Source organism: Arabidopsis lyrata, assembly GCF_000004255.2.
Source record: "Arabidopsis lyrata subsp. lyrata unplaced genomic scaffold ARALYscaffold_2, whole genome shotgun sequence".
Lineage (NCBI taxonomy): Eukaryota > Viridiplantae > Streptophyta > Magnoliopsida > Brassicales > Brassicaceae > Arabidopsis > Arabidopsis lyrata.
Window position 1 is genome coordinate 16,493,735 of NW_003302554.1, and position 24,341 is coordinate 16,518,075.

At 36.4% G+C, this 24,341-nt stretch overlaps 6 protein-coding genes across 8 annotated transcripts; 2 read left to right on the forward strand and 4 right to left on the reverse strand.

The window, feature by feature from the left end:
- Positions 1–1,832: 1,832 nt before the first annotated feature.
- LOC9325065 (3-oxoacyl-[acyl-carrier-protein] synthase II, chloroplastic) lies at positions 1,833–6,241 on the reverse strand. Its single transcript, XM_021035146.1, has 14 exons — positions 5,477–6,241; positions 4,888–5,090; positions 4,585–4,788; positions 4,287–4,397; positions 4,104–4,199; positions 3,964–4,009; positions 3,797–3,876; positions 3,473–3,541; positions 3,249–3,333; positions 2,991–3,145; positions 2,835–2,915; positions 2,643–2,702; positions 2,356–2,524; positions 1,833–2,120 (listed from the first exon to the last, which is right to left on the reverse strand). The coding sequence occupies exons 1-13, from the start codon at positions 5,799–5,801 to the stop codon at positions 2,408–2,410; spliced, it is 1,632 nt and encodes a 543-aa protein (XP_020890805.1). The 5' UTR covers positions 5,802–6,241; the 3' UTR covers positions 1,833–2,120; positions 2,356–2,407.
- Positions 6,242–7,441: 1,200 nt separating this feature from the next.
- LOC9325066 (30S ribosomal protein S9, chloroplastic) lies at positions 7,442–8,971 on the reverse strand. Its single transcript, XM_002888957.2, has 2 exons — positions 8,536–8,971; positions 7,442–7,936 (listed from the first exon to the last, which is right to left on the reverse strand). Exons 1-2 carry the CDS (start codon positions 8,872–8,874, stop codon positions 7,649–7,651), a joined length of 627 nt encoding a protein of 208 aa, XP_002889003.1. The 5' UTR covers positions 8,875–8,971; the 3' UTR covers positions 7,442–7,648.
- A 1,057-nt stretch (positions 8,972–10,028) lies between these two features.
- On the reverse strand, positions 10,029–10,931 carry LOC9325067 (E3 ubiquitin-protein ligase RMA1H1). Of its 2 annotated transcripts, none has more exons than XM_021035951.1 (2): positions 10,745–10,931; positions 10,029–10,591 (listed from the first exon to the last, which is right to left on the reverse strand). In XM_021035951.1, the coding sequence occupies exon 2, from the start codon at positions 10,571–10,573 to the stop codon at positions 10,160–10,162; it is 414 nt and encodes a 137-aa protein (XP_020891610.1). In that variant the 5' UTR covers positions 10,574–10,591; positions 10,745–10,931; the 3' UTR covers positions 10,029–10,159. The 2 variants fall into 2 exon arrangements, with proteins under 2 accessions (XP_020891610.1, XP_002889004.1); XM_002888958.2 differs by having other exon boundaries at positions 10,029–10,588; positions 10,744–10,931.
- A 1,894-nt stretch (positions 10,932–12,825) lies between these two features.
- LOC9325068 (elongation of fatty acids protein 3-like) lies at positions 12,826–14,291 on the forward strand. Its single transcript, XM_002887522.2, has 2 exons — positions 12,826–13,677; positions 13,772–14,291. The coding sequence occupies exons 1-2, from the start codon at positions 13,141–13,143 to the stop codon at positions 14,078–14,080; spliced, it is 846 nt and encodes a 281-aa protein (XP_002887568.1). The 5' UTR covers positions 12,826–13,140; the 3' UTR covers positions 14,081–14,291.
- A 61-nt stretch (positions 14,292–14,352) lies between these two features.
- On the reverse strand, positions 14,353–19,577 carry LOC9323633 (protein ACCUMULATION AND REPLICATION OF CHLOROPLASTS 3). The gene is made up of 15 exons (XM_002888959.2): positions 19,049–19,577; positions 18,797–18,855; positions 18,576–18,640; positions 18,262–18,396; positions 17,800–17,848; positions 17,576–17,688; positions 17,425–17,496; positions 17,170–17,280; positions 16,632–16,810; positions 16,098–16,411; positions 15,618–15,952; positions 15,316–15,420; positions 15,063–15,200; positions 14,679–14,845; positions 14,353–14,575 (listed from the first exon to the last, which is right to left on the reverse strand). Exons 1-15 carry the CDS (start codon positions 19,360–19,362, stop codon positions 14,512–14,514), a joined length of 2,220 nt encoding a protein of 739 aa, XP_002889005.1. The 5' UTR covers positions 19,363–19,577; the 3' UTR covers positions 14,353–14,511.
- Positions 19,578–20,927: 1,350 nt separating this feature from the next.
- On the forward strand, positions 20,928–23,742 carry LOC9325069 (probable 1-acyl-sn-glycerol-3-phosphate acyltransferase 4). Of its 2 annotated transcripts, none has more exons than XM_021035578.1 (4): positions 20,928–21,275; positions 21,995–22,579; positions 22,848–22,978; positions 23,159–23,742. In XM_021035578.1, the coding sequence occupies exons 2-4, from the start codon at positions 22,011–22,013 to the stop codon at positions 23,596–23,598; spliced, it is 1,140 nt and encodes a 379-aa protein (XP_020891237.1). In that variant the 5' UTR covers positions 20,928–21,275; positions 21,995–22,010; the 3' UTR covers positions 23,599–23,742. The 2 variants fall into 2 exon arrangements, with proteins under 2 accessions (XP_020891237.1, XP_020891239.1); XM_021035580.1 differs by lacking the exon at positions 20,928–21,275 and adding an exon at positions 21,282–21,385.
- Positions 23,743–24,341: the final 599 nt, after the last annotated feature.

Here is a 24,341-nt window from a genome sequence, read left to right on the forward strand (position 1 = left end):
AAGAAGCGGGAAGAGCACGTCTCCTCTACAAATCGTGACCTTACACGTGTCGAACTTAACTGCACACATTTGAGAGAATTTTTCTTGTTGGTGTCGCACAATGGCGAGTGATCCCCTGTTACGCGGCTTATAAAGCAACTGTGTTCTCCTACGGACTATAGCCGTTGATCCTATTCTGTCTTTTTATACTGTACTACTCCCTCTATTCTTAGTTATTTGATGTTTTGGGTTTTTTACTTGTTCCACCAAGATTGATGTTTTTACAAAACATTAATATTATTTTTGTTTGTGACCAATAGTAAAAGAAGGAAAGTAAAACTAATATTATTAAACTAACAAAATAATAATTAAAAATATAAAAATTACTTTTTCTTAATTTGTGTGTAAAACTAAAACATCATTGTTTTAAGAACAGAGGGAGTATTTTTTAATTTTACCATGCGTATGTTAGGAGTAGGAGGTACAAACAAATAAAGATTTCATATTATAAGTTGTTTTAGCTTTAACCCCGCAGATTAAGAAGATTTACTTTTAAAAAGTTAAACCAATCATAAAAGAAACGGTATAATACAAATAATTATAAAATATTAAAGTAATATATAATTTGCATAGAAATTTGAAAACGACTTATATTGTGAAATAAATTTTTTTCTCTAAAACGACTTATATTATAAAACGGAGGGAGTATGATTTTCTTTTTTAACGTCTAACTTATTATATTGACTTAGAAGATTGTATTTGCTAACTCATTATACACCTTAGAGCATTCTCATCGATAAAAATCTAAAAATGGATATCTGATGAAAAAATTATATTATTTTTATTTTGATTTTATTATTTAAATAAATTTTACATAATTAATTAAATTTGACCAATAAAATTAATACATCTGACAAAATGAAGTTGTCACGGTATCTCAGAGTTTCTATGGAGAGAAACGTTTTTCTCTCTCACTCCTTTTTTTCTATTTTTTTATTACTTTAATGATGAGAAACTATGAATACATCGAGATAACGTAAGGTTCATAGGGTGGCTCGTGAGAAATAAGTAAATATATGGATGGTTTTATAAATCACAAAGAGATCCAAGAAAAAAAAAACAAAATCCGAAGTGCATGTATAACAGGGGTCACAAGAAGAACCAAGAGCGCATAAAGACGTCAAAGTATTGATATTATTTACTCCCTCTGTTCCTTAAAGATTGATGTTCTAGAGTTTTCACATATATTAAGAAACAATCATTGTTTAATTATTTGTCAATTACTTTTTTATATTAAACATTTTTTAATAACTTTAAACCAATAGTATTAGAAAATAGTTAATCATTACGTCTTGAAGTTTACGATATATTAATTTTAATCAATTAAAAATAAAACAAAAATCTAAAAAATCAAACTTTATGGAACAAATTAATACTCTAGAACATCAAATATCTAGGAACAGAGAGAGTACTATTTAGGGAGTATCAACCAAAAAGAAAAAGGCAAGTGGGGTGGTCACAAAAGTGCAAGAGAGATGTCACAAGAAGAATAGAACATAAAGCTTAAGATATTTGAGGAATAGTTAGTCCACATTGTTTTTACTGTAGAAACTTTATCTCTTTATGGTTCTCTTATACAGGCTGATTAACTCCCTTTAAGCCATTTTTGGAGACTTGATTTTGGTTTTCACAGCTGATGATTCCTCTTCTTGTGTCTGCTTTCTCGCACATATTTAACAGAAGAAAAGCTTGCATATGACAGTGGGAAATTTTGGCCCTTGGAGAGACTTTTTTTTTTCAAAAGATAATTTAGTTTTTCTATATATGTAATAAACAAAGGCATAACAGTCAAGAGTGACTAAATTTTAAACTTAGAATTGATTTGGCATTTTTCAGATTTTATGTTAAACAATAGAAATGAAAAAGACTACAAAGATTTCCAATAAGAGGGTATCACAAGAAACAGATTTTTTAATGGCGAATCCAAACTCTGATATCTCTGGAACGTTTAGCTTCTGTCCAAGTCTTTGGCTCATCAGATCTTGATCCTAAGAAACTTAGCTTAGCTCTTGGTAGTTGAACAAACTCTGTTGATTCCCGCGACGTAACACTAGCATAACATGGGAAACTTCTTGTAAACACTGCACATAATTTAAACACTCAGCTTCATGACAGTACAAAATATCATAAATCTTAGTCCATCCCAATTCATTGAATGCATTTCTGGACCGACAATACTTCAAAGGGAACTAAAACAAACTTCAATTCATTATTGTCAAAGCAGTGATAGATATGTTAAGGTCAAAAGAGTAAACTGTCCTTTGAATCCTCTAAAAATCAGATGATGCATCAACGTACAATGGATGTAATGTTTACCTTACAGCAAGTTATACAATCAGGTTTGGAGTACAAGCAACGGCTTTCGCTTTCACTTGTAAGGAGCAAAAATGATGCTGGAGTTATGACCACCAAACCCGAAAGAATTTGACAAGGCTGCTTTAATGTCCAATCTCTCCTTCTTAGGACCCACCAGCAGCTTTGTATCCTGCTCCAGATTCATTTTACAGGAAGATTATTAAATCTCCCAAGAGTTTTTTTTTTTGTTTATTTACGAACATTAAAGGTCTTTGTGTAGGTATTGAACTCATACGAAACTAACATACCACTCCACTGTCTGGATTCTCGAGGTTGATATTTGGATGAACCCATCCGGTCCTTATTGCCTGTAGATAACAACAGAACATTAACATTAAAAATGCGAAGATTGCACATAATTTCGCTCTATTCTAAAACTTGGTTTCATCAACATTTCCTTCCTTGTAGATACACTGAGTCTCGAATATCAAATGAGTTACCTGCACGGTTGCAACAGCTTCCACGGCCCCAGCAGCTCCCAGCAAGTGTCCAATCATAGACTTTGTGGAATTTACCTTAAGCTGCCACATCGTGAAAGATCAAGTAAGGAAAAGCACACAACACTTTGGAGTTTCGTAACAGAGAAGTGAAGCTACCTCAGGATTTTGGCCAAAACAGTGAGCAAGGGCTTGGTACTCCTTGATATCTCCAGCGTGTGTTGAGGTTGCATGTGCATTTATGTAATTTATCTGTTCCTTGGAAACCCCAGCACTAGCTAACGCTCTCTCGATACAGAGAATGACACCAGCCCCTGCGGATATAAGAAAAATGGGATAATGACAAAATATTTATAGAAAAGAGAGATTTAAATTTTGTAGTTGACTATTCTATGAATTAGGGGAAAATGAAACTACCATCAGGGTGAGGCTCAGTCATGTGATACGCATCACATGTGAAACTCCCACCGAGGAACTCTGCGTAGATAGTTGCTCCTCTTTTCTGAAAGAAAAGCAGGATACTTATGTTCTCACAACTCGTTCCATACCAAGCATTAAAAAAAAAACCTTGGATATAAGTTTCTTTTGTGATTTAACAATGGGAAACAAGGAATGACAAAAAGAACGAATAAGTTATATACCTTAGCATGCTCGAGTTCTTCCAAAAGTAGAACTCCAGCTCCCTCTCCCATCACGAAACCATCTCGATTCTGTTATGCAACCAAGACCAGGTTAACAAAACAAGAAGAACTTTGAAACATAATACACACGTTTCCTCACACTATCTTTCCTACAACATTACAGACATGCAAGGGAAATTCCTGTTGGCAAAAACTCGATACAGTGTTTCTAGCATCCACCAAGATTAAAACAAAACCATTCAATGATTTTAACATGTACTTCCTTTTAAAACATGCAAGTACCAAAAGGAAAAGAAGACAAGACAAGAAATTGTTAAAACTTACGGTATCCCAAGGACGTGAAGCTTTTGTTGGATCATTATTCCTTTGTGAAAGAGCCCGGCATGCAACAAAACCTCCCAACCCTGCATTGGTACACAACGATAAGATTTCATGTAGCTTAAATTTCAAGAATAGAGGGAATAATGTAATATAAGAGAACGAGTTAGCACCTATTGGAATAATAACTGCATCTGAGCCACCACAGAGCATTACATCCTGAAAAGTTTAGTGGAAAGACAGATAGTCTATAAGTAGAAGCAGAGGAAGTCTACCAAACTGTCGAATTTCCAAGTGGATGGAGGATACTTACAGCTTCACCTTTAATAATGTGGTTTGCTGAATTCAGAATGCAAAAGTTGCTTGTGGCACAAGCAGTTGAAATAGAATAGTTTGGCCCCATCCATCCCTGGTTTATTGCCCAAAAAAAAAAGTCAGTGTGAATTTGCTGGTGGTCATCCATATCATATTACATAACATTCAAATTTTATCAGACCAGATCCATAGCAAGCATAGCAGAACCCATGTTTGTTGTCGCAAAAGGTACACAAAAGGGATTCATCTTCTTGTAAGAGATTCTCAGAGCTTCAATAGCGTCATAAAAGACCTGTATCAGAAATGCAACGATTAACAACAGACTTCCTAATCTTTAGATTCAATATTCATGTGACTTTTTTGTTAGTGAAAGCATGGTTAATATGAAGGAACAATCAGGTGGAGATACTGAACAAAAACCTTAGATTGAAAGTGTTTTCATACTTTCTATACGATCAAGCCCGGGATCGAGAAAGTACCTTCATTCCTCCCATTGCCGAGCCAATCAAAACTCCACATTTGGTTTTGTCAAACTCTGCCATTACATCATCAGTTACCCCACCATCAGCCAAAGCTTTCTTGCCAGCTGTGAGAAGATAGAGCATGAACTTGTCCATCCTTTTAGAAAGTTTTGGAGCAACCCATCCTTCAGTCGAGAAGCTTTTGATCTCACCCGCAATTCGCTTGACAAAGGTAAAACAAGGAAAAATATTCAAGTAAGCAAACGTAGAAATTCCGCACACCGTAAAGCTTCCAAGAGATCCTGATATAATAATGCTTACCGTAGGAAATTCAGAACAATCAAAATTCTCAATCTGGCTAATACCACTATTGCCTTGTAGCAAATTCTCATAAAAGGTATGAGGGTCATGACCCAATGATGTTTCAACTCCCATGCCTGTCACTACAACACGACGCTGCTCCGTAGGTGGTTTCTTGTTAACCATGGCTTCCTTCTCCATCTCCATCACTGCCATGGCTCCACCTAAAACCCACAAAGACATAACAGTTGATGGTAGATTAACTAAAATCAGCTACTATCCACAAACCACATCTCAATGTCATGGTAAACATAAGAATCACACGCAATTTCAAAATTAATATATAAGTTCACCGCCATTTGTTCAGCTTTCAATGCTCTGTATACTCATTCCTCATCTAAAGCCTAACCTCACAAAATGTCCTTAAAAATACATGGAATCACAATAAAAATTCAAACTTTCACATGCGAGCTGCTTTCCCAATAACTTAAACCCATAGCAACATCGAACTAAGTGACATAAAAACGAGAAACTCGAAGAAAAACTAAAGCTGGCCGCATAAAAACCCCAGATTGGAAGACAAAAATCAAAAAGGAGATAAATGTTATACCAGAGCTAGCTGCACGATTCAGTCTCCTCTGGTTTCGATTCAAAGAAACACTATTCGATCCAAAGAGAGAAGACAATGCATTGTTGTTGTTGTTGTTGTAGTGAGTACAGGGACCAAAATCCAAACAAGAAGTGACGAGAGCCTGAATGCTAGCGGATCCAGAAGCGGAGGAGCATTTGCTAAGCTGCCTCCTTCGCCGACTCCGCCCAGCAGATTGAAGAGCAACAGCCTGACGGGTATCTCCACCGCCGTGAGAGACGGACATGCAAGCTGCAACAAACCAGGTACATAACGGAGATGCGTAGGAGGAAGACGCACCCACCATGGCAAAAGGAAGAGGCTTGAGAAGAACCCAGATGAGAGAACAAAGGAGAAAGCGAGAAATGGGTGAAGAGAGAATCTAGCAGAGAGACAAAGCCAAAATGGGATTCACGAGAGATTTAAGAGGAATCGATCTGCGATCTCTCTCTTCTCTCTTCTCTCTCTCTTTCAGGAAGCGTGCAGAGAGCTTCGATGCGTAAAATCGTGCGTGGAGACGCCAAATATCCTCCTCTCAAACAAACAGACACAACAGATAGAGAGAGAGAGAGAGAGAGATACAACACAACACTATACAAATACCAATCGACACTTCAAATCTCAAAATTATCGATGACCAGAAATTATTTTTATTTTATTTTTTATTCTGAATCTCAAAAGAAATTAGTAATAACTTTTTGTAACTAAAAATATATACTACAACCTTTTTATCTATTTTTGTTAAAGTTGATGACATCTTATCAAAAAACAAGAAAAAATTGCCCCACTTTTCAAAACTAAATAAAAAATCTTGCTAACTTATTTTCTTTTAATAGCTTGCTATTTAGTAGTTTACAAGAACAAATCACAAAAATTGAAAACAGCAATTTCACAGGAAATCGTAATTTATGTTGAATTAATGATATAATAAAAATATATATATATACAGTAACGCTGATTCAATATGATTCCATTACAATGTTTTTTTGCACAAGTGCATACAGATTTGGTGACCTCGGTTTAATCGAAGGAAGGACACTTGGAAAATCATTATTTTATTTTGTTTTTGTGGCAGTGAAGTAGTGTTACAGAGTTGGGATAGCGATATGGCAAAGCAGCCACTGTTTTTCTAACATTTATTATTACTGTCATAATTTCTTAGACTAATGTTCAGAAATACACGTATAAAGTACGTATTTAGACGTGACTTTTACTAGTAGTGTTCATAAATAGGAAGATCATCAAGTGGTCCGCTGATGATAGTAGTAGATTCAGAAAGACAAAACATTGATAAAAGTCATGGATTTGATACGTTAAAGCTGACTAATAAATATTATAGACCCCTCACATTCATTAAGTTCATACAATTAATGTCTTCTTTTGACTTGTGTATGTAATCAAAAGCTTGATAGGATACACGTGATTTGTTTTTCCTACTGATCGAAACATTACACACATCAAGTAGCTCTAATTAGTTACTAGTAGTATACATATTGTATCAAAACCAAGTTGTAATATTAGACTATTGGTTTATGTTGGTTTGGAATCCAACCCAAGAGTTCAGGTTTTTTGTTTTGTTTTTTAAGTGATGGAAATGGAATAATAGAAAACAGAGGAAGCAGGAAAGAGGGGAGCAAGAGAAAATGCATGGAAAGAGTCAAAGTGGGTAAGCTCTCTCATACCTAACATTCCATTTTCGCATCACCATTCTCAGCTAAACCAGCCTATTTTATGCGCACAAACATTACTATCTCACACGTGTCGATTCCTGATTCGTCGAACAAAAGCAACATTACTACATCAATATCAAAGGAATTAGATACACAAAGTGAGTGATACAAGTGTGTTCAGGTAATGCTGCTAATCCACTATCCTTGAACAGCTTTTGAAAGAAGCAAAATTTTCACTTTCACCTGAAGTCCAACTGATAAACGATTCACAAGTGCATTTGTTTGATCACAATTCATAAGTGCATTTGTTTCAAAAGCATACCAACTTGGCGTTCCATTCAAACGAAACAGAGATTGTATTGGTTCGTCTACACATAAACATTAGCATGGAACAAAACACACATAATAGACAAGAAGAGTTTAAAAAAAAAGAATGGAGGCAGAAGAGTCTACTTGAAGAGTTGATCCAATGATATAAAACCTCTTAACGCTTGGAGAATTGTGGTGCTTTACGCGCCTTCTTGAGCCCGGCCTTCTTTCTTTCAACCACTCTCGCATCTCTAGTGAGCAAACCTTCCTTCTTCAAAGGCGATCTGTGGTCTGCACTTACCTTGAGGAGTGCACGTGCGACTCCCAGGGTAATAGCTTGAGCTTGACCTGAGAGACCGCCTCCATGGGCTTTCACAAATATGTCGTAGCTGTTCTCATACCCTAAAGTCACTAGTGGGACTTTAACATACTGAAGCCATAGTGGATTTCCCTGAAGGTACTCCTGAAAAGGTTTACAATGATGATCATCAGCGATATGCGTATGGATTTTCACATTCACAAAACAGCTTATCAAAACTCCCAAACTGTATCATAATCTCACCTTGCTATCATTTTTTCAGCCCCTTATCCTAAGTCTAAACAGCCTAGAAATCACCACGAGAACTATATGTTCAGACAGTTCTTCCAGTTTCAACTTAAATCTATAACGTGCTGATACAACTCCCAGGTCACACAGAACTGCATACAGATAAAGCTTGATCACAAGAGTAATGCATCTTGTTACCATAAGAGAGAATGTATTCATAAAGGTCAAGACTTTCTCTCCTACAAGATGCTGCAATTGCTACTACTAAATGCTTGAATCGATTATACGCTTTGTATAAATGTCAAGTCTTTTGCAGGTTTCAGGCAAAATGGACTGCTTTCATAGCTTTTGCTGTTGAAATACCAATCCCAAGTTCAAATATTATTCTCTCAAGAACATAAACCCTTTATATGAGTAGTCAATTCAGACCCCAAAAATCAAGGCCTAAGCTAACACATCAAGCACAAGAGATAATGGAATTAGAAATTATTAAGAGCACAGATTGATAAATTAACCTTGGCATCACGATAGTTTATGATAACCTTCCCAGTGCCTTCCTGAAGCACAACTCTAGCAATTGCGCACTTACGCCGTCCAGTGCCAATAATCTTCTGAGCAGCAAATCCTCCGGGAAGCCTTGATTTGACGTATTTCTTCAGCTCAATTATCTCCTCCTCCTCCGGTGGAGCAGCTACCGTGGCGGTTATAGATAGGGAAGAGCGGCGGTCGGATTTCGCCGGTAACGCGAACACCGAATTCGCGCGGGGAAAGGAAATGGTGTTAGGTCTCTGAGAAACTTGGGAGGAGAACGAAAGTGAAGAGAGAGAAGCGGCGAGGTTCGAAATCGACGCCATTGTCGCTGAACGAGTAAAGTGAAGCTGAGCTCAGGAATTTCGTCCAACAGGTAAAAGGAAGAAGATAACGAGCAGAGTGAAGAAGATGAGATTAGACACGGTCCCTATCGCTTCATGAGCTTTCCAAGTCGGCCCATTAGAGCCCATTAAAAACCTTAATTGGGCTTAACAGGAGATTGATTACCCGAATAATATATGTGGGTTCGTGACTGTGTCTTGGGCTTAATAAGTGTTATCTTGTTCAACAAAATTTTCAACTCACCGAGATCTAATGGAACCATCAAACAAATTAGGGATCCTCTACTTAGTATTTTCTGGCTAACCACCAATCATGTGCTGAGATAGCTTCATCTGGTAGATAGAACAACAATAAAGTCTATTTGATGCGACATAATTTTGGGATGAAATATTTGTTTTTAGAAGTCAAAGATAGTTTAATGGGGACAATTTTCCAAATGGCAATATCGGAGGTGAAAACTAGAAAAACCAGCAATGTATGTGACATATTGTCCTTAATTAGTGTTTAGTTTTCTCTTTTGCTTAACTGTTACGGGAAAAATGAGTTTTTTCTACAACAACGTATTCTTTTAAGTGGATGTATAATTCATCACATAACTCTCTTTTTTTTTTTTGGTGGAAAATCACATAACTCTCTTTTATTGCATGGTCTTCTAACCAAACCAAATTTTAAACTCAAATCCTAAATTCTATCTCTTTTTTTGGTAAAGTAGAAAATCCACATTAAAAATAACATGTTACAAGATAGAATCATCGTCATTTCGAAAATTAGATGGCCGCATGAAATAACATGTTAAGGGAAAAAAATAACATTTTCCGTAAGAGTTAAATACAATGAAACATGGTCAAAAAAATGTTTACATCATACCATTGTCATTTAGCTAATTTCCATATTTTCTTTTGCCATCTGCTCCACTTACACGATTAAATGTAAAGCTTCAACATCTTTATGAAGAGGATCAGATCGGTGCTTAAGGTATCTAGCCTACTATAATGTAACCAGCATTAATATTGATCAATATGCAGATGTAACATGAGAACACGCTTATGACTTTTCGCAAACCGGAAGATTGAAGAATCAAATATTACAAGCTGATGCAACACTTACTCCAAAGAAATGAAATAACATAAGAATATTGTAAATGTAGCTCAAAACATTAATAGTCAAAATAACAAAAATCGTAGACAATGTATAATAGTTTCAAAAACATTGTCAAAAAAAAAAACAGAACACGGTCTACTCAGATTCATCAAAAGATACATTCCATTACAACAAGAAGTTGGAAAACCGTGTACCAGTTGGCATCGCAGCAAAACCTGAATGCCCACCAAAGAAACTAGACCCATGATGTCTTTCTCCAAGACGAGGACGAGCTGTTTCAATCCTAGTCGCAGCTGGTCGATTAGGGACAGTAACACCACAACTGAGTTTCGATCTCGGGTCAGAAGATGGCTTACCCATTCCATACAAAGGAACCAGACTATCTTCCTTAACCAAAGCTTTACAAACAGGACAATGATTAGATTGAGAATGGTAATGGAGCCACTTGTAGAGACAAGGCCAACAGAACAAATGACCACATAGAGTCACGATTGGTTCTCTTGCCAATTCAAGACAGATGTTGCATCCAAAGTTGTTCGATGCATCTTCTTCGTTCGTGATGGTCATGCTGATAGCCATTGAAAGATCTTTTTTTTCCTATACACATGCAATGAAATGACGAATGAGATGAAAATCTCTAAAACCCTTAAAACGTTTCCTATAGAATTGATCAAACATGCAGAGAAATACAAAGTTTCGATTTCTACGGTAAGGGAAACTCAATTTTCCAGCGTTGAAGGAAAGATTTACCTCGGCGATGAGAGAGAGGTTTCCTGATGCAAGATCGCAGATATGAGACGAGACGAGCGAGAGAGAAGAGAAAGAGTCGATGAATGAAAAAGAAGAAGAAGAATGTTGTTAATATACTAACGGATTAACAAAAAAAAGAGGAAAAAAGTTGTTAATATTCTTCTTATGGCTGACGAAGCTTCCTCGATGTAATTATCAGATGATTATTTGATTTTCTCAGACTTAATAACTTAATTTAAATCAAATTAGTTTATTTCGTCGGTTTTAAATCATATTAAATGTCGGTTTTGACTTTTGACTAATGTTTTTGTTTCCAAATATCGTTTCGTGATTCTAAATTTCTAATGTAATTTTTTGGAACGTGGTTGACAGAAAAAATGTAATTTTTGGAAATCTCATTTACCTTTAAAACCGTCAAGTTAACATATACATAACCAATAATTAAAGTCAAAGTTCAAACAATCCATAAAAATGTCTACGATAGTGTGAGCATAGAACTTGTGATTTTGACTGTTCCTGGATTCTAGATGTTGATGATCTTATTGGTCACCTTGTACCCAAAGAAATAATTTTACATTATGAATAAAATAATTTAGATAAAGTTAGAGATCAATCTTTTATAGCTACAAAATTGATATAGCAGTTAAATATTTGTGTGTTTTTTTGGTAACAATTGTTGTGATTAGCTTACGATTTTAAACATATCAGCAACTAAAATAATAGTTAGTACAGAAATGAACACCCACTCAATTAATGTTGTTTTTAAAGAACGAGGCTTAAACCTTATACACGTATAAAATGCTTTTTATTGTTATGGTTAAAGAGTTCAGATACAAAAGTTCGTTCTAGACGACGGTATTATTAATATTATTATCGAGTACTTAGTACAACGAATCAAATTGACTGGAATTATAGGAAGGTTCGAAATTGAACATGATCCTCCAACAAATATCATACGTGGTGGATTAACTTATTTTCACATATAACTTGTGGTGACTGGTGAAGTCCAAATTATATATATATATATATATATATATATATATATATATTATGGATTCTGGAAGTATTATAGTTGGTTATAAAGTCTTGTTGCATTTGCATTTAATTCCTGTACGCTATGCGGCTAAGCAACGAGGCCCGTCTTACCAGAGCTGTGCCCAGGATTACACGGAGACCAGAAGCGGTGTTAAAAAAAAATATTAACTCATATAAAACATAGATAATTTATAATAATTTGTGAGACTAAAAAAAATTTAATACTTAATAGCTCTCCTTTGAAGAATAGTCTTTTTACAAATGCGAAATCGATCTACGGATGCATATACAATATTTCTTTTGGAAGGATTTAGGATTTGTCCCAAGACCAAACTCTACTTGGATACATATAAAATAACGTTTATAAAATACTAATCATCAAAAATTATACTAACTCTTTTACAAGTTTTATTTAGTTTGCAAATTATAACTCATAATTAATAATTCAAAATTTACATTATCTTTGTTTTCAAAACCTTGTGTTAAAATTTTTTTATTAAGAGAGTTTGTTTTTTTTTTTAATTTTACCAAAGATCTTTCTATAGTTTAAGACGGTACTGTAAGCAACTTTCATTATCCTTACCAAAATAGAAAATACACAGTTGTATCATTCTTTTTGCTAAAAACAAACAATCGTATCATATTCTCAACCTGCACGAAAAGTTAAGTCACGTAAATTGTTAAGATTGGTGATTTGAATATTGTATCGAAAATATGTTATTAAATCAAGGATTTACAATTAAATTTGAACACACATTTTTAAGCAAGGAAATCTTCTACAATCTCTTAAATTCATTAAAAATCTAATGTTTAAATTATTTCTAATAATAGTAGATTTTAAAGTTCATTTTCAAACCACTAGTTCAATAACATAAGATTTTAGAAAGCTTTTTAAAATCCATGATTAAATAACATAAGATTTTTATTTTAACACAAATCATTGCAAATGGTAAGTATTTTTTTTTTATATAACAAAACAATAACTCGAAAACAACGTTTTACGTGACAAAAGAAAGAGTATCAAACAAAACTTAATGATATTGGAATAAAGTGATTGTAAACATGTTAATCTCTCTTCTTAGACATGTCAACTTTGACCGTGACATGTTCAATGAATCGCATTCAAAATTTATTTCTTAACACACAAAAAATGAGGAAATACAGAAACAGTATAAAAATAGAGCAAAGCCGGTGAGCAAAAACAAGAAACACAGAAACAGAACATAATCCTCTCAACTGCTTCTTCTTCTTCAAGAATCTCTCTCTCTCTCCTCCTCCTCATAATCCTCTCAACTGCTTCTTCTTCTTCCTTTTTCTTTCACATCACACAACACAACCACTGTGATCTTGATTTGATACCAATGACTCTGAATTACTATCTAGCGGAGCATCCAACGATCGTTAACTTCCGTTGGAGTCCAACCCAATCCTACGCCTCCACGTGGTCTTTCCTCTTCACCGCCGTCTCATCTTACGTCATCGCCGCCGTCACTCTCCACCTCCTCCTCCTCATAATCCTCTCCCTCTGTCACCGCCGCCGCGGATTCTCCCTCGGTCCAATCCCAGCTCTACACAGCTTAACCATTTCCATAGTCTCCGCCGTCATCTTCGTCGGAATCCTCCTCTCCGCCGCAGCAGAGATCAGAGACACGCGCTGGCTATGGCGTCGCACACGCACCACGGCTCTCCAATGGTTCCTCTGTTTTCCCGTAGGTACACGCGCTTCGGGGCGCGTGTTCTTCTGGTCATACGCGTTTTACCTCTCAAGATTTCTTCACTTGTTCCGTACTTTCTTCTCCGTGATACGACGTCGTAAGCTCAGCTTCTTTCAGCTCATTAACCAGTCTTCTCTTCTCTGTATCTCCTTCCTCTGGCTCGAATATTCCCAATCCTTTCAGGTATAAATTAACCGCTTCGTTCGGTTTACCAAACCGGAATCAATAACCGAATTTATAAATTTGAACCGTTCTTCGTGTTTTTGGTTTTTTGTAGGTAGTAGCGATACTGTTAACGACCGTTTCGTACGCCGTTGTATACGGTTACAGATTCTGGACGGAGATTGGGTTACGTGGCGCGTGTTTTCCGTTTGTCGTTAACTGTCAAGCAATTCTGTTAGGGTGCATGACGGTTTGCCACGTAGGCGTACTCTGTATACACCTGGTCAAACGCGGCGGTTGTAACGGTATCGGTGCTTGGTTGTTTAACTCTGTTCTTAACGCCGTTATCACGTTGCTCTACTTGAAGTTTTATTGCAAGACGCGTTCAATGATGATGACCAAGGCTGTTCACACCACCACATAAACCCAATCATTTTTGTGTTATTGAAATCATCCGGAAAAAAAAAAAATCAGACTTCAGCTAAAATATGAAAACTGGAGATCAGATTTTTTTTATTCTGTTGTTGTTGTATGATATAGATGGAATAGGATTCATTGTAGTGTTGTTTCTCTCCGACGCAAAATATGTATATCAACGAAATCAATATAAATAGTTTTGGATTATTGTAGCTTATTATGATCTTTTCAAGATTCGTCACTTTTCTCAGGTTGCAAGGAACTGAAAAGTCACGTAGCTTCAGAATTGAATTCGTTTCTTTGTTAACATCTAAATCTAATCAAAGAAAAGTAGTAAGTCAAAGTAATACTTTTTGTGAATTACGTTTTGTCATAATAATAACCTGAGAAAAGACAATCGATATGCACTATATATAGTTACAACATTGCCGGACGATATCAATCTCCGGCATCCATTTGTTTCCGGTCAATAAGAACACCGTCGTCCCAAGTTTCAGAGTATCTGTAGAAAATAGCCATCAACAATTTTTGAATAAACTTGTGGTTGCTCTTTTTCTGATTAAGATAGAAGTAGATGAGTTATTTTTTTTTTAAGAGTCACTGACCTTGTACCATCCACATCTATACAGAGGAATTGTCCGTGTCGCCATCCCTCTTTGAAATGTCCAAAGAATATCTCACCGGACTTCGAATAGAACCGGCCTTCGCCACTGGCTTTTCCTTTCCAGAAATTTGCAAACCATCGATCACCTTTGTGGAAATAAAACCAACCCTGCAAGACAAATGAACAAGTTTTTGTCTTTCTAATAAGAGATCTTTTTGTACACTCCTTTCTCAAACCTATTCGATAGATTGGGGAAGTAGGAAACGCATTTTACATGGCACTAGCTTGACAAAGTCTTAGGGACTTGGTGAAACTAAGCAGTTTGTGCAAAAGTGTAGTCTCAATAAGCTAATAAAAATTCGAAAAGGACAAAAGACTATTTCACCTTTCCGTGTATTAAATCTTCTCTCCATGTGCCTTGGAACACGTCTCCATTCTTGAAGTAGAATGTTCCAAGACCAGATCTTTTGCCGTTGTGCCACATTCCATCATATATGCTTCCATCTCCAAGTACCAAACGACCCTGGTGGGAATATGAAGCAGTTACTTTCGGATTAACTAAAAAGCCTGTCTCAAAAATAGGAAGAGGATCCATTGATGAATTGGCTTCAATGAATAAAACCAACAAGACGGATTACCTTTCCTTCGGGAAGGCCTCCTTGGCATCTTCCCTTGAAAAGTCCTCCTCTGTACTGCATCTCGAGAATAGGGCTCCATCTCTTTGATGAATCTCGTTCAGCTTCCTAAGAATTAAAATTGGAAAATTCTGTCAGTTGGCATCGACTTGGACGATGTTTTTACAAAACGAATCTTCATCATGGTTGCAGCCTGAACCAAAGAGACCACTTTGCCTCTATATGCATTATTGTTTGAAAAATCAGCCCACTAGTAAGAAGATATTTTATATCTCAACCTCATAGACTGGTACATTGCTACTTACCAGCATAGACGCTGCTCGAGCGGATAGATTTCTTTGCTTTGTAAAATCAGCATATTTCTCAGATAGCAGGGTAGATGCATTATCACTAGAGTCTTTTGTCGACCCATTAGGGTTGAAAAATGATTCTTCTCTGGAATCAGCCTTTCGAGAGGGTTGGCTGGCAACACCAAGAGTACTGTTCAACTTCTTTGAAGGTCTCACCCCAACAGGAAGGTTGACAATGCCCAGGCTAAGCACTGCAGAGTCTCCAGAATCAGCTGGCCATTTCTGCTCAATCTGATATCCCGGATCCATACTCCAATTGGCAATTGGCTCTCTCTGGATAGCACCAAAATCTACAAAAGATGATTCTCATTCACTTTTAAAGTAGTTTAGGAGGGCAGTACTTCAACATCCTATAAATAACAAGTAATGAAGCATCTCGACCAAAACTACATACAAAAATAAGTAGCAACAGAAAGTTGTCTTCAAATTTTGTACCTTCCATATTTTCATCTTCAAGATCCAGTCGACTGTTTCTGGATGGTCCCCCCTCTTTTAATGAGTATTCACTATCACCGTTCTCAGAAATTTCCAGGAGGTCCTCAGAGTCAATTTCAAATTCTTCAACATTCTGATTCGAACTTTTTACGTCAATAGAGTCTGCTGAACCTTTAATGGAAACTGGAGTCTCTCGAAGTCCACTATTTGTTTCTTTTTGGAGCTGTGAACGATATCTCGTGAAGATATTTAAAACAAAAGGAACAAGACCAGAAAAAATGTTGCCTTTGATGGATGTATCCTCTTCTGAAGAACTGCGATGACATATGAGACTTGCATTAGTGCTTAAAAGTGGTCACGAGATATAGAATCTGAGTCTTGGTCAGAACCATCACAGATCTTAATCAGACAAATAAAATATTCGGTATAAATGCTGAAACCATATAATTACTTTTCTTTGTTGAATTTCAGCTAAATATGAAACCATATGCATGAGCTTGATATTGTAAGCTGTTATCAAACATGAAGACCCACCTTAGAATAAAAAACGTTGTGACACGCACTTTAGGCTCCAGATCAGGTTCATGAACAGTAGATACTATAATATCTCCACTATACTCCATTGTTTGACGAAAAGTACGAAGAATTGTTTTCACGTCCTTCTTCTGAAGAGGTGCTGAACTAGCCACAACGCATATAATAGCGTTTAGATCCTGCAGGTTGGAGAAAACATGGTTGAGACTTGAGATGAAAAAGGTTACTTGAATAACGTAATTTTCTACGAAAATAGTTTCAAAGTAATTTCGTAAGAAAAGAGATTCAAGGAGCATACTTTCAAGAAAAATGCCAAAATACACACAATTAAAAAAAATTCAAATACACTAGCTCCTTCGGAAAATCCTCGAATAATGTTTTTATATTCAAATTATTATCAGATCAACCTGCTTCATCTTTTTTTGAAAAAGGGAAACAACTCAACAAAGAGTGTATAGAGGAGAAGAAAAATCAAACCGAGAACTTAAGTAGGACGGATGAATCTTCTATGCAAAGCTCTTTAAGAGATTAGAAATACCTTTAGACCAGGGCGAAAGAATGGGCAGTCATATATAGCTCGTAAAATCGAAGTCTTAAGGTTGTGACCAACTCCAAAACCAACCTTTGCCTCTTTGTAGCTTTCTAGAATCTGCACATTAGAGAGTTGAAGGATTGACGACAAGCTAAAACTAAGGGTGAGTATACCATACAGACAAATGAAATTTCAAGAACAGGTAAGACTATGAAGATCTTTATCACTTAAACCCAAAAGAAAAAATGCCAAGAAACTTACCATTTTTACTTCTGAACCTTCAAGTTCTTTGAGATCTTTATGCATCGCATCGATGAAGTTTACATGCATCCCCTGAATAAACCCATATATGAAAATGACAAAAAATTTGAGTATAATATGAGAGACAGCTACAGGAGAAAAGTAACCTTACACTTATCAGAGCGGAAGCTGCATTTACTGCCATGGAAACAGCATTGTTTGCATTTCTCAGCGCCTCGTCCAAAGTTACCAAATCCTTCTGTAGTAAAACCTCTATGTCGATATCTACAAAGACCAAATTAAAGTCAGTTCATGGTCAGCAGAACTACTAGAACAGAAGGTAGTTTTTCTGACGGTATTGTGTCAGGAAATATTCAATAATGCTAATAGACGTACCTATACAGAAATTGGTGTGTTGCTGCAGTTTTCTAGCCAATTCGTTAACCTGCACACAACCTGGGAAATTAGAACAAGAGAAAAGACTCTAACTAGTGATACTATATGTAGTTGAACTAGCTTGTAGATAGGGATGTCATTTGATGGGCTGTTTTCAGTTTGTTATATGAAATAGTATACAATAAACAAATGTTGACAGGAAATGGAGATGACAGACATTTGGGAATGTGCACTGTTGGAAAAACATGAAGCCACTCGAAAGTTCTCCACCTAGTTTTATTCTCTATAAATTCAGGTATACAAGTTACTAACAGCTCCAGCAAAACAGTCCAAAGACATAACTAACTACTTTGAAGACTGATAATCCTATTACCAAGACTTTGCCACAATACAATGAAATTCCAAATTGGCTCTTTTGGTACATACCAAACAAGTACAACTTTAGAAGCAACAAAAAACTACCTCTTCTAGACGCTTTCGGCCTTCAAAGCTGAAAGGCTTTAATAGCACAGCAACAGCTAAGTTACCCCCAGTTCTTACTGCACTAAGAATATTAATAGCTTCAGCCTGGTCAGAGCCATATCCAGCAGTAGCCACCTGGCAAGGGGAACAGTTTAAGCAGAATCAGATGGTCGGCCAATACTGTTCCACGAAAATAAAATTTTGGGAAAAATTGAAAACCATTAGTATCTTGTTCAGTTATAAAGAAGGCTAGAACTGCAAATTGCACAACAGAAAACAGAACACAAACAATGATAGGCAAGAAAAGTACAAACAAGGATGAAGGCCCTTGGACGTGATTCTATCAGCTCAATTGGATTCATGGTCTTCGAAGCATTCTCTGTAAACATAAAAAGAGAAGCGATAAGTAAGAAAGATAGCGTATCCCTCTTTATCTTCTTGAACAGCTAGCTAAATATATGCTAGTTGTTCAAGAACCTGTTTATAATCAGATTCAAAAGGCAAGAAGAAACATGAAAGAAAAAAAATTATGGACCTTGCTGACTGAGCCTCTGCTGTAACACTAAATCTCCAGAGCTGTCCTTGCTAATACTCCTGAAAAAGTAGAGTTGTCAGTTAAATTTGATCACTTACACAGAACATAGATAATCCATTTAAGCCATAAGAGAAGAAAGCTACACACTTTAGGAGTGTAAGTAACAGTGTACTAGGAAAGCCATCAGATTTCGAAAAAGTGGCTAGTAGATAAAACAGAATCATAAGACGAATATAAATAAACTATATATACCAAAATCGGAGAGGAAGAGAAGGGAAAGGAGAATCCAAGCAAGAATCAATGATAGACTCCTTGCGACTACCGATGACAACGACCTCAATGAACTCAGACCCATCTTCTCCAGCTCTCTCGCATGTCTCCATCGGAGCCGAATCCCTCACCAAACACATCACGCAAATCCGACGCGCCTTTCGAGCGGTACAATTCAATCGCGCCGAAGCACCAAGGGACGAAAACGGAATTCCAAAAGTAGGAACTAGAGCTAAACGAGAGAGCAATGGTACTCGGAGAGTGGAGAAAACTGGAAGCTCCATAGAAATCGGCATTGCTCTTCTCCTACGGAATCACTTATTAAAACACACATGAATTGATAGATGATGAGATTCGGTCGGAGCAGAGCAATGTCTGAAGTTCTCCCGATTATTCTCAATGAGAGTGAGAAAAAAAAAATATCAAGTTCGACGGCACCGTGAATTGGTTAAATTATTTCATAAACCCTCATATTTTACTACTTATTTCAGTTTTAATCCAATCTTTTAGTTTATTGCTTATGTACCCCTTACTGTAAGTTGACGAATCGGTGGCGGATGTAACTTTTGAACCGATCAATTACATCCTCATGTTTGGTCTACTGTCACTTTTAAATAGTTTACTTTCTTGGTCAATGCTATTATTTCTTATAATCAAATGGTTTCATTATTATAATAAAGAAATAACTTCTTTATTCTTCTACAATAACGAGCCCAATATATTTTACCAAACGGGAAAAATATCGTTTAATAGCCGAACTTTAAAAAAATGCCCGTTTAATACGTGAACTTCTTATATGGCCAATTTAAACATGAAGTAAACGTTGACCGGCCAATTTAAACATGAAGTATTCGTTGACCAGGCCAAAAATCACACGCCGTTATCTGTCGTTAACAGATCTGATAACAGCTATTTAACTCTCGTTAACGATTCCATTATTGCCTAAACAACGTCGTTTTGGGCTTAATCTAAACCTCCAAAAACCCCAAATTGATTTTCAAATCCCTAATTCTGAAAAATCCCCAAATTTAGAACCTTAAGGCCGATTTTCGAGGCAAAGCAGAGAGTGTTGTGGATGCTGGAGTTGAAGCTCGAGGTGAATCTGAGATTATTGTCTGAGACGGAGTTCAAGCTCCACCGGCGGAAGCGTTTCAGAGCCAGGTGGCAGAGATGGAATTCTAGTTCAACCAAATGTCGGAGACAAAGCTCGTGGCCGGCGTCAAAAACGAAGAAAACGACGTCGATTTGGGGATTTAGGGATTTCGATTAAGCTTAAAACGACGTCGTTTTAGGTAATAACAGAATCGTTAACGGTTATTATCGGATCTGTTAACGACTGATAACGGCGTGTGGTTTTTGGCCTGATCAACGAATACTTCATGTTTAAATTGGTCGATCAACGTTTACTTCATGTTTAAATTGGCCATATAAGAAGTTCATGTATTAAACGGGCATTTTTTTAAAGTTCGGCTATTAAACGATATTTTTCCCTTTACTAAACCGTTCTTTATCAACAACAACTAGAGAAAACAATTCAAAGAAATTTTGTACTTAAAAATAATCAACTAGACACGATTTTTTCTTCACCATTTTATACATGAATTGTTATGTTTTTTTTGGGTATAGCATTAGCATGTATGTTTAGTTTACCCAATAAATTTAACTTTAGAAGAAAATAAACTTAACATTTGTAAAAATAAAAAATAAATGTCACATAAATAATTGAGAAAAACATCTGGTCCCCATGTAAATCGTATAAAAAGAACTTCAGATCCAAAATTTGGAGAAAAAAAATCCAGCGCTATATAGCATTAAATGAAAAAATAAATCATTAAAAGCTTGGATTTTATTCTTGTTTGATACAACCAATAATAATACTAAGTGAGAAAAAGTATCAATTAGAGTTTGCTTCACGTTTGAGTTTCAAAAGTGTAACGACGCCAGGAGAATTTTATAGGGTCGCAAGTGTCAGCTTTGGATATTTGTCTTCGCTGCAACTTTTGACCTTTTTCGCATTCAGCGAATCAGATCGCTATAGTACAGTGCACCCTACCGTCTCTGATCACCTGCGTCTCAATTACAATTAGATCCGACCCGAAACGGATCCTTCTTTGAAACTTCGTTGTGAGATTCGCATTCCTCTGTTCTACCATTTAACAATTATCCTCTTCGTCTTCGCCAACTTCTTGCGCTCTTCATACTTCTCCAGGTACTTTATCTTCTTCGTCGAGTTCCTTGTGCTTCAGATACGTGAGAAGTGTTTCTCTTGCTCTGTCTCTTTGATCTTATATATCACGTGGGATCTGAATTGTAGTTGCGGTATTCACAAGTCTTTCCCAATTTGAGGATGTTTTTTTCTATGGTTTCTGCGTTTTTGTTTTGGAATATTGATGATTATAGATTCTAAATTATGCAGCTTTAGATACTAAACTAAATGACGAATCTTTATCATTCATTATTCGCTTGTTGAATCTTCCACTCAGCTCATAGATACGGAACTCTCTGTTCATTGTTGCTTTTAGAGATTAATTCATGTTCCTGAGAGATAAATTTGCAAAAAAAAGTTCTACTTTTGTAAGTTTCCATACAAATTAAAGAAAAATTGGGTCTTTATATACAATTTCTTCATGGTTGTGTTGATTAGGGATCTCTATTTCGTCTGGTCGTTGTTAGATGAACTGTTTCTTTCGAAATTCTGTACATGATTGTTTGGGAAATATCTATGTGGGTCACAAGTATCAAAGACTTGGGATCTTAACATTTGCTTTAGGTTACTCAAATGGCATATCTAGGCTCTTACATTGGTTTTCTAGTCTCATGTCGGCAACTCAATCTTTGTCTTTACCAAAAAAAAAACAAAACAAAAAATTCAATCTTTATGGGGAACTTTAGGTGGCACTGAGTAATATTTGATTCTCATTGCTGCAGTTTGTCTGGAAAAAAGATGGAAGTTTGCGGGGATCTGAATTCTGATAACTTAAAGAACCGCCCCTTGACTCCGCTTAGGATTCTGAGGGGCTTGATGATTCTACTGGTGTTTCTCTCTACTGCTTTTATGTTCCTGCTGTACTTTGCACCAATAGCTGCTCTAGGTCTACGGCTTCTGAGTGTGCATCAATCTAGAAAAGTTATATCGTTAATCTTTGGTCACTGGTTAGCTTTGTGGCCTTACCTGTTTGAAACGGTTAATGGGACAACCGTGGTGTTCTCTGGAGACATCATTCCGGTTGAGAAACGTGTTTTGCTTATTGCAAATCACAGGACAGAGGTGGATTGGATGTATTTGTGGAATATTGCCTTGAGAAAACGGTGTCTTGGTTACATCAAATACGTGCTCAAGAGCAGCTTGATGAAATTACCTATTTTTGGCTGGGGTTTCCATGTTTTGGAGTTTATACCAGTGGAGAGGAAGCGGGAGGTCGACGAGCCTGTTTTGCTTCAAATGCTTTCATCGTTTAAGGATCCTCAAGAACCCTTATGGCTTGCTCTATTCCCGGAAGGAACCGATTTCACGTATGAACCTACATTAAGAACATGTTGCAACGTATCTTTAACTGCTCTAGATATATTAGCTAATTCATAAGTAATCTGAATCTTCAAAGATATCTTTCAGTTTCTCCTTGGTAGGATATTTAACACCATTGTGCATCTGTCTTGCAAATATTATAAACCAGTAACCCTCATTTGCAATAATTTGCCTGCTATTGCATGAATGTTTGAAATGCTGCTCTTCATATATTTTCTTTCATATTACTGAGACCTTCCTTATTTTGATATGCAGTGAAGAGAAATGCAAGAGAAGCCAAAAGTTTGCAGCTGAAGTTGGTCTTCCAGCACTATCAAACGTTCTTCTACCAAAAACAAGGGGTTTTGGCGTTTGCTTAGAAGTTCTTCATAACTCTTTGGATGCAGGTATGGTTCATGAAATTTTGATAAAAAAATGTGCCCCTGGTATATATAGTAGTACCCCAAGCCACATGTTATGCAAACTATTATTGCATGTGGGACCTCATGACCACAATCAACTGAACAAGGCATTTCCTTTTTATTGAACCCAATCCTCTGTTCTTACGTCATATTCTTGAAATGCAGTATATGATTTGACTATCGCATATAAACCTCGCTGCCCATCTTTCATGGACAATGTATTCGGGACGGATCCTTCAGAAGTTCATATCCACGTTCGGCGAGTTCTTCTAAAGGAGATTCCAGCAAACGAGGCAGAATCTTCTGCTTGGTTAATGGATTCATTTCAGTTGAAGGACAAACTGCTATCCGATTTCAATGCTCAGGGGCAGTTCCCAAGTCAAAGACCAGAAGAAGAACTCTCTGTTCTGAAGTGCATCGCAACATTTGCAGGGGTAATATCTTTGACAGTACTATTCATTTATCTAACCTTGTATTCACATAGCTGTTTCAAAGTATATGCTTGTCTAAGCGGCACATATTTAACTTTTGCTACATATTACAAGTTCCGACCCTCACCTGGCTGTTTTAGAGAAGATTCTTGTAAACAAGTTAAAAACCATTAACTTTGTTGTAAATACAATTCTTTCTTTGTATAGAAAGAAATAATATTACAGGCAGAAAAGATTTCTGGGATGCCTTTTTCATTGTAAGTTCTTTCATCTACAGTTAGTTTTTAATCGTATTCCATGTTGTTCTCTTGAAACTCACATAGACATTTGACTTGTGTCTTACTCACATTTTGGTTGTGTCTTGCAAATGCCACTGTTGGCAATCTTCTTCCCAAACTGACATCTAGCAACATAATTTGTAAGGAAAAGTTGATACGTTGAAACTGTGGAAAAGTTGATATGTTGGAACTGTGAAACTCTTGTGTTCAGTGAGTTAGTAACAACAACAGGTCACTAAACCTTCTTGTCAAAAGGTGTTCTTACTTCTGAATCAGTCAGTAAAGGAAGTTTCCGTATGAGCAAAACTTTGTCGGTGATCGACAAAGCATAGTAGAACCCACTTTGTCCCAAAAGGATGTTACCTTCTTTTTGCAGGTGATGAGAAAGAGAGAGAGTAAGAAGACCGTTGCTCAACGCTCTTTAACTGGATGCATTGGAATATTGGATCATCTTGCATAGTATCTCCTGTTTTCTTTATATGCCTAACTATAACTTGTTCACGTGTCATCTTATCTCCTTGTATGAGTAGGTGCAAATGAGATCAGGTTTGTTTTGACTAAACCAACTTTCATGAACTTTCTTTACTTTTTTGGTTGGGAAAGATTTGAGAAACACAAAACCAAACAATGTCTATTGAT